This window comes from Anoplopoma fimbria, chromosome 20 (genome assembly GCF_027596085.1).
Source record: "Anoplopoma fimbria isolate UVic2021 breed Golden Eagle Sablefish chromosome 20, Afim_UVic_2022, whole genome shotgun sequence".
Taxonomy (NCBI): domain Eukaryota; kingdom Metazoa; phylum Chordata; class Actinopteri; order Perciformes; family Anoplopomatidae; genus Anoplopoma; species Anoplopoma fimbria.
The window spans coordinates 6,367,467-6,375,666 of NC_072468.1; the positions used below are offsets into that span (position 1 = coordinate 6,367,467).

At 41.5% G+C, this 8,200-nt stretch overlaps 1 protein-coding gene across 1 annotated transcript in view; it reads left to right on the forward strand.

Annotated features, from left to right (window-relative positions):
* The window catches only part of trak1a (trafficking protein, kinesin binding 1a), a 34,117-nt gene extending 27,435 nt beyond the window's left edge, over window positions 1–6,682 (forward strand). The window contains 2 exon segments of the mRNA XM_054621193.1: window positions 1,175–1,277; window positions 2,823–6,682. Of these exon segments, the coding sequence (XP_054477168.1) occupies window positions 1,175–1,277; window positions 2,823–3,882 (1,163 nt within the window). The 3' untranslated portion in view covers window positions 3,883–6,682.
* The last annotated feature ends 1,518 nt before the right edge of the window (window positions 6,683–8,200 follow it).

The window sequence follows — 8,200 nt, forward strand, 5'->3', positions numbered from 1 at the left end:
TCACCTTGGTATACACATGATATGATTTATTTATGGATCGCAGACATTCAAAAATCTAAAGGGATAAAATGTGAAAGTTAGAACTCTCATTTCCTACATGATCCCTAGATGTTAAGAGATAAAGCACAAGACATTTAAAATTAAACGATGAAAATCTTGAAATACAAAATGACATCTGTTATGTTCCACAACATAACAACAGTGTTTCTAGCAGCATTGTTTACTCAAGGCACTCAACATAAACTAACACTGAGCAATGCTGAGCATGTACCATTGTTATTTTTGAACATGGGTATTGCGACATATTCTACCCTGAGCTGTACTGACAGCAGTCTTACCATTCTAAATTAGTTTCACTGCTCTGCTATTCTATCTAACTGTGGTAGGCTTTTTATTTAATGCATCTGTATTTCTTCAGTATGTTCTTGCGTATTAATCATCATTCCATCTATTCACTCACTCAGCACAGTAGACATTAAATAGAACATTATGCCAGATGCTTGGACAATATACATAAGCAATATGCCTTCAGCAAGACTAATGATATACAACATTTAAAAAAATAACTGTCAAATGCAAAAAATATAAAACAAACCATAAGGCTACATGTATAGTTTACTGTCTTACAACAATAGTCAGACGTCCATATGTATGCTGAAACAGGTTTTGCTCGATGTGGTCATTTCTCCTTCTCACACTGGCCATTAATAAGATTCCATCCTCATGTGAATTCAATGTAAGTAGTGCTGCCCTTATTCCATGAAAAAATACAGTTTAAAGTTTATCCGACATTAATTTAAAGCTTCAGCGGTCAGTTTGTAGTTCAAGTATGTAGTTCAGACTGGAAGTTCAACTTCCAGTCTGTTTAGTCTGAAATTCTTACTTGTAATGGCCAGTATGAACAGGAAGATTATGAGCAACAAAGTATCATAAAAAAAAGTTAAAAAGCCTCTCTCTTGGTGCCCACAGTGCACACTCCATCATCACTTTACTATCTAAGAAATAGGGGGCTAATGTATGCTGGTGCTTCTGCTTGGGGCTCATACTATAATTATGGTCTATTTCTTTTTCCACTTTGTGTACAATATTTTTCGCAGTGTTGATTTGTATAATTTGTCTCAGGACTAACATCCCTCCCCTCTGCTCTATTTTCCTCCCTCCTCCTCTCATCTAGTTAATTTCCCAGGCAAGAGTATGTCCAATACTAGCTCTACATACACCTTCACCACCTGCAGGATTCTCCACCCTTCAGATCAGCTGACCTCTGTGTCCCCAAGGTAAATCATCTTCATTACCAGAGTACTTTTTTAATACTGTTGTGCTTTATTCAGCTTTAAAATGTCTGCAATATTGCTTAGTCCATGGTTTGCAAAATCAAGTGTAGTGTACTATTATTCTGAACATGTGATGGGAAATTGAGTCATGTTTCTACCTGGATTTTTGTTTTTCAAATGGCACATTAAGTAGAGAAAGCTGCTGCTTTATCTACTGTAAACGTCGGAAGCCTTACGTGAAACGAATGATAACTTACTACCGTAACCGTTGATGACTGATAGTGTTACTTGAACAAAATCCCCACTGTGTTCTGTAAAACAAATAGCTGCTTCTCAGCCAAGGAGCAAATCCCCCTCTTGTTCCCCTCCAATAGATTTTGAGGCAGGGCTACTTTGATGCCAGAGCACCTGGCTGACTTCATACTCTCTGTGCTGTGTCCCTGCCGTCTGATTGGCCTTGGCAGATCGTGTGATGAGGAAGATGAAGTGGAGTTGTATCATGTGGTTGTCATGGCCGGAGTAGAGCAGACCCATTGAAGTGCATCCACTGGGGGGGCACATGGGTGAGGCAATGCATGGGAGTGCATTCCCTAAAGACTGTGGGTGTGTGTTAACCAGAATAACATCCGCAGTTTGCCTCAACTCTCCAAATAGTCACATCATTTTCAACATATTCCTAACAAACCATGTGGCTTCTGACACGGTGCTATGACTCCAAATCACTGATCAAATCTAACCCTAGCATGGTGTCATCATGTGCCTTTAATCTGGTCCTGTGGTCGGTTGATAGCAAGATGTTGCATACCTAGGTGGATATCGGAACCCCTGTCTGAATTCAAAGCTGGCCCCTGGTAGTCCAGTGTCAGGGATTCAGCAGATAGCCATTCAAGCCTTTATGAAGCCTCTGGTTTTTGCACCAGAGAACACAAGACCTACTGTGGGTGAGGACCCAGGACCAGAGACTTTACTAATCCCTGAATCAGATAACAGCATCAGTCTGAACACCAGACCCAAAACTGTTCACAGCACTGGTTGGTGGAAGATGATTGGCATCGAACACCAAACATCTGCCTAGAATCAAGAGGGGGTCGTGATATCCTGCATGTATGTGACCACTTTGCCCACATGACCCCAGAACCAGACAAAGGTCATGTGACTGCACCGGAGTCAGCTTGATAGTGTTTTTTTTTGTTTTTTTTTGCTTTGATGCGCTCTTAGAATTAACTTGCTGTGTTGTAAATAGTCTGTGTGTAAAATCTGTCTATAAGCCTTGACGCTCCTGAATGTGGGTGATTCAGTGATTTTATGCAGACGTAGATGAGGCCCAAATAGGAGGACGGTTTGATTCCTGCATGTTCAAGGTTGTGTCCATATATAGAGTCTTAAGTGTCACTAAAAGCCAAGTAATAGGACTTGATAACTAATGTCTACTCATTTCTTTCCCATCACCCATTCTGTTTCTCATGCTCCATTCACAACCAATGCCCCCTGTTTTCCGCTACTTCCTCCCTCTCTCAACCCCCTCCCCTCTTACTCTTCCATCTCCAGCTCAGCTCTAGCCTCTTGTCAGAGCAGCAGTGCCTGCATCGGCACCCCTACCCCCACCTGCTCTCCCATTCCCTTCTCTGCCCCGCATACACCTTCTTACACCCCTTGCTGCACCCCACGCCGCCTCTCACTCTCCCTCTCATTAGCCGAGTCGTCCACCAACCTGAGGGACTCCACCAAGACCACCAGCACTTCCCTAGGCCTGGTGCGCCTGCTGCTGGAGCATGGGATTTCTGCCTCAGTGTACGATCCTTGCAGCTGGGACCGAGGGTTGGATGCCAGTGGAGCCACGACACCCGTGGGAGGAGCGCAAGTGCAGAGGAGCGACGTCATACTAGAGGAGCCTCAACACAGACGATCGGTGAAACGCCCAGACACCCTCCTCCTCCAGCCCTCCACCCCGCCCAACTCCCCTCGTTCCAAATCTGCCTCTTCTACCACCAAACGCCCAGTTTTCCAGTTCAGCCCTTCCGCTGACGACCCGCCATTTTATGACACCTTCCTCGCCTCTAAGCCAGCTCGAACCATTCTGAGGGAGGTGCTCGGGGAGGCGGAGAGGGAGCAAACGGATGACGACAGCCAAACGGAGAAGCTGAACCTGCGACTCGTGGACAAACTGAAACGTTTCCGCACCCTCTCCCCTCATGCTGGTTCTGTTTCATCTGGGAGTACTCTATTAGCCCCCTTTGGCTCTACCGGACTGGGGAACAGTGCACTGGGTGGGGGGCTCCCAGGTTTGAACGCAGGGCTTAGGAGGAATCGAAGCTACCCTGCCATGGTTGGGGCCAGTATGGCTATGAAAGACCCGGGAGGGCCCCCCAGCACAGAGATAGTCATACCACAAACGATGCAAACCACACATACCCAAAACACGGGGCACACACAGGAAATGGACAGAATGCAAACAAATCACACACTGGCCATACACATACCGCAGACACTACATGAACTGGAAACGGTCACACCACAGATGGTAAAACAGAGACACAGCAGGCCAAATGACGGACTGTGGCTTTTAACAAGCAATGACCAACACAGTGATGATGAAACTGGGACATAACGGGAGATATCCAGTGTATTAGCTCATATTACATCACACTGCAACTAACATTTCACAGTACCATACACATACGGCATTACACATGTGCACACATACACATTTACAAAACCAAATACCCTTATGGCGATATAGACTCAACTACACAATTAGTCATCCCTCCTAACCAGTCCAGACTCCAGTTGTGTCTGACACTGTTTTATACTCATATGCTGTCAGACCAAACTAATGATGATGGAGTATGTTGCCTTCCTCTGTGTCCATTGTAATTGTGTATTGCATATGCAATATACTGTGTCATAAATAGTTTAATATTAAAGGCCCAATTTGGTGGAAGTATTGCAGAGCTTTCCCACAACAGTTTCAGTCACATTTTCCTTTTCAATCTGAATGATGCACTTTAAAAAAAAAAGACAATACATACATTTAAATGCACTGTGCTGGCATAAATGATATAAGGTGACAATGTTTTTTTCTTCAGACAAAGGTTGTTTGTAGCCTTCATGGCGCTTTGTTGCAAAGTTTCTGCCGTGGCACTGCAACACAGAAATCTAATTTCCTCCAATTAAGACCATCATAAACAACACATCTGTAAAACAGGTTGACAGCGAAAAGGTATTTTCATTTTTGGCTTTTTAAAAGGACCAGTTTGCAGGATGAGGTGAATCTATTGGCAGAAATGGAACATAATATTCAGTTGTTTGCAATCTACAACCTCACCGCTAGATGACACTATTTCCTACACAACTTTAAATATTTGATACTTGTAAAACTGTTGTCAGAGTGAACAAAGTGACTATTTTATGCATCATGTCACCTCAGTGTTGGAGCTGAGACTTAGGATAAAGAGACTTAAGTCAAAGCTAACCAGGAAGCTAACAAAAGAAAGTTACAGTCACGGTTAAGATGGCTACAAGTCCTGAATGGGATGAGTCTATTACCAGAACCTTCATGTGAGGGTCGGATTATATAGTTGATTTTTTTTTTTATACTATACTGTATTTTTATATTAATGTGGCCACGCATTCAAATATGGTTTATTTTCCTACCTTATTTATTCAAAGTTCAAAATATTGTCACCTTATATTCGGGCCACTGTGGTATTTTAAAGTCCTTAATTGCACTGGAGTTAAATGGAATTAATATTGTCACATACAGTGGCATTGGCACTAGAGATTATTTTCTACCAGCAATGCTTTTTCATTTCTCTCTGCATATATGTAACCTGTATTTATAAAAAAGAATCCAGATTGGGACTTTAATGTGCGATCTCACTGTGACTCACTGTTCCTATGTGCCTAATAACAGCCAACATACTGTATCTCATTGGAGTATGGGTTTGCATTTGTATTATTTGACTACTTATTTTAATGCAGTAGTGAGAGTACATGAAATTAACTTTGCAGATTAATGTATTTGAATTTGAACCTGCTGAGGGTCCCCACACATGCACAATTGTGTCTATTTTTGGCTCTTTGTTTTCGTCTCCTTACGAGTTTGGGTCAAGCATCCCCTTCATGTATAATCCACAGGGACATGTAGCATATGAACAGTGATACAGAACAGGTCAAGCTACAACTGACACCTGTTTAAACACTGTGACTACAGACAACAAGAGTCAGACCATCAGAAAACACAAAACTTGTTTTGACCGATTCCTTTTCTCCATAGTGCCTGTGTAAACCGGGATCACATGCATACATACTGACAGCATATCATTTATTTTGTCCAAATCAAACAAGCTTGTGGGTGAAAAATAGCAATATTAATAGTTATACATTGTGTATGTTTCTGAATGTAACTGTAAAAAGGAGTGACTTGAAATATCCAAATGTTGGTTTTAAGAGCAAGAGACTGAGCTTTTATCACAATTTGTTGCTGAAAAAGAAGTTTTTGGTATCACTGACCCAGTTCTAGCGTCCAACCTGAAATAAGAGCCATTAAGATCAATCCCTTGCACCCTCATGCTGCTCATGTAGGTGCCAATTAAAGTCTGAAGTTGGACATTGGGACGGGGTCACTGACTGCTGGTCCGACTGACAGTGAATGAATGGATGAAATGGCTGGCTCTGATGCTGGCAGTGATCTGTTAATGTCCTTAATGATTAAGGGGTTGAGTTAGAGAGTGGGAGATTAATAATCATTAATTATATTTATTAAGTACTTTGATTATTGGTAGAACGCATTTAACTGAATGTCCATTGTACATGTGTAAGTGAAGGACCTTTGCAGATTGTATTTATGTTTTTTAAAAGTTGCACTGAATAATATTTCATTGACAGTTTATGTTATGGTTTAATGATAAACATTTATCTGGCACTAGTAGCTACACAGAAACATTTCCAAAGGGTATGGTTAGATGTACATGCTAACAGTACATTGATTCTGCCCATAACGGTTGCACATTTGGGGTAAAAAACAATTTATAGGACTTTAAAATTATACCGAGTGCTAAGACTGAAATGAGAAGGAGTTGGAGTGTGTGTGTGCTTGCTTTTCTCTGTGTCAACTGAATCATCTGAATGTCAGTTATTACAAACAGTAATCCTGCTGTAGGGCCATATATTTGTGTACAGTATGTTGATTTATTTTCAGTTTGTGTTAACCTCAGAGGGGGGGAACTGGTATTACATTGTAAATGTATGCAACACATATAGTCATGCTAACTTTTTTTAAAAAAGAAACTAACAGTAAAAGAAAAGTACAGGGAATTAAGTTGTTTATTTTCAGTAAAGAGGGAAAGAAACTTTTCTGTTCAGGGACTGAAGTGTTCTATTCTACAGAACAGACTGCACCGTCAATAAATAGAAATACATTAAGAATGCCTTGTTTGCCTCATTTAGCGTAGAGTAACGCAGTATTTTAATGAAAGTCAACTGAACTCAACTTTGACAGGATGAGAAAGTTTTGCCGATCTTATATCACTGGTTCAAAAGATTTTGATCATAGTTGATCCTTTGCTGTAGAGGTCCGTGAACAACTTGTGAACCCTGATGGATCATTGAGTAGTCAAAAATCATAGTGTGGAAAATCACTATCACATTTAGAAGATTGTTTTTTCTGATATATAGGACAATGTGTCAAAAGCATGCAAAATGACAAAACAATTCCACTACAAGGGGATAAATGATACTGTATAGCTTACTCCAATCTGGACTACTAAAACTCTCTGTATCTGCCTGCAGACCTCTGCAGCTAGTCCAGGCCTCTCTCATAATCAACTTCGCCACTCTTATCTCCATTCACAGCACTGGCTCCCTGGTAGAGCTTGCATTCAAATAAGGCCATTGCCAAACCCTACACATCCACATGACCATTGCACTATTTTGCCTCTGCAACTCATACTCCTTTTGGTACAAATAAGCAGGAACCAGGATCTATCAAAGAGTGAAAACATGTTACAGCTGAAAAGGCACACTGGTCCACTCTCGTGCCACTGACACTCGCTGCTCTGTAGACTCGTCTGCAAATAACACCAAGATCTTTAAACATATTAACAATAATTAAAAGCTGAGGAAGTGTTTGCTCTGTGATACATACGCCTGTTAATTTGTGCCTTAAGAACAAAGTGGTATCATACCTGTGATCATTTAGACTGGATCCATCATGAAAATCTCACCACGGAGCCCTTTCACTGCAGCTTTTAGTCATTTCAGTTACAGCTTTATTCCACAGGGTGGCAGTGTGTCTCAGAGAGCAGACCGACAGCTGGTGTAAACACAAACCTCGGTCAACGCCAAGCCTGGAAAAGTAAAGCAGGGCAGCTCTGAAAGATTAGGAAATGCACCCAATGTTGGTTTAGCAAACCCTTATGAGCCTCACAATGAAGCTCAGCAGAGCTTTCTCTCAGGCTTCTCCTCCATCCTGTCTTTCCTACCTTGGGTGTCTCAGTGAGGACAGACGACAGCTCACTGACTTCACCACCACTCTCTTTGTCTTCACTTACAAACTAATGACGATGTGGCAACAGAAGTACGTTATGGTTTTGCAGGTTGATATTGATTTTATATATGTATATATCTTATTGTTTCGGTGAACCAGATGGAGAGAGAAAATCCGACTGAACATTTGAACAATGTATCAAAAAGCAGCGATTATTTCTTCTTCCTTAATGAACAAATTCCGAACCTTAAGTTTTGAAAGCAGAGGGACAGAGATGACAGAAAGCCACTCAGACGACGGAAAGCTAGTCCACCATCTTTTTGAATAGATGGATGGAAATTGAAGAGAGGGGGACAGATGGATAGAGGCAGTACTGGATGGTTACAAAATGGTTTTTGATGCTTAGTGGAGGACTAACAGGTGTGTGTGGTCCCACAGG